We start from the raw sequence: 565 nt of genomic DNA on the forward strand, positions 1-565 counted from the left end.
CTGGTTGCTGGTACAGGATGTGTGTGTGCGGAGACAAAGGTTGGGGGGGGTCACATTCTTGCTTACACATGCAGCACGCTTCCCTTGCCCAGAGTCCCCACTAACCTTGCTGTGGCACCCTTGAAGGACATGTGGATCCAGAAGGGACCCACTGGGCTGCAGGCAGGGCTAAGGGCTTTCCCTCCTCTGTGACCCCAGGGCGCAGGGTAGGGCAGCATAGCTAAGGGGTGGCAGGAGGGCTCATCGTCCTTGGGCAGCTCTCGGCAGCTGGTCTGAAAGGTGGGTGCCCTTGCACAGTGCACATTGGTTTTGAGACCCATTTATTTAAAATACACATGTTCAGGGAGGGCAAATTTACACATGTGCATCTGTGCATGCAGAGGCACTCAGGGCCTGTGCAAGGTGGGGAATGGCTCCTTCCCACGACCAGCAAGCCCTCCCTGACCCGACCCCATGTGTCCTCCCTGCAGCCTGCCCAGCCATGGCAGCCTCGCTGAGCCGCCCCTGCTTCATCTCCCTCCACATACCCTGCAGGCAGAGCTGGGCCCAGGAACTGGTCCACACC

The 565-nt window shown here is 59.5% G+C and overlaps 1 protein-coding gene across 1 annotated transcript in view; it reads left to right on the forward strand.

Annotated features, from left to right (window-relative positions):
• Positions 1-481: 481 nt before the first annotated feature.
• HPDL (4-hydroxyphenylpyruvate dioxygenase-like) overlaps positions 482-565 on the forward strand; it is a 1,169-nt gene continuing 1,085 nt past the window's right edge. The window contains exon 1 of the mRNA XM_008941985.1: positions 482-562. Within this exon, the coding sequence (XP_008940233.1) occupies positions 482-562 (81 nt within the window). The remainder of the gene's footprint in view (positions 563-565) is intronic.

This window comes from Merops nubicus, unplaced genomic scaffold, assembly GCF_000691845.1.
Source record: "Merops nubicus isolate BGI_N331 unplaced genomic scaffold, ASM69184v1 scaffold42476, whole genome shotgun sequence".
Lineage (NCBI taxonomy): Eukaryota > Metazoa > Chordata > Aves > Coraciiformes > Meropidae > Merops > Merops nubicus.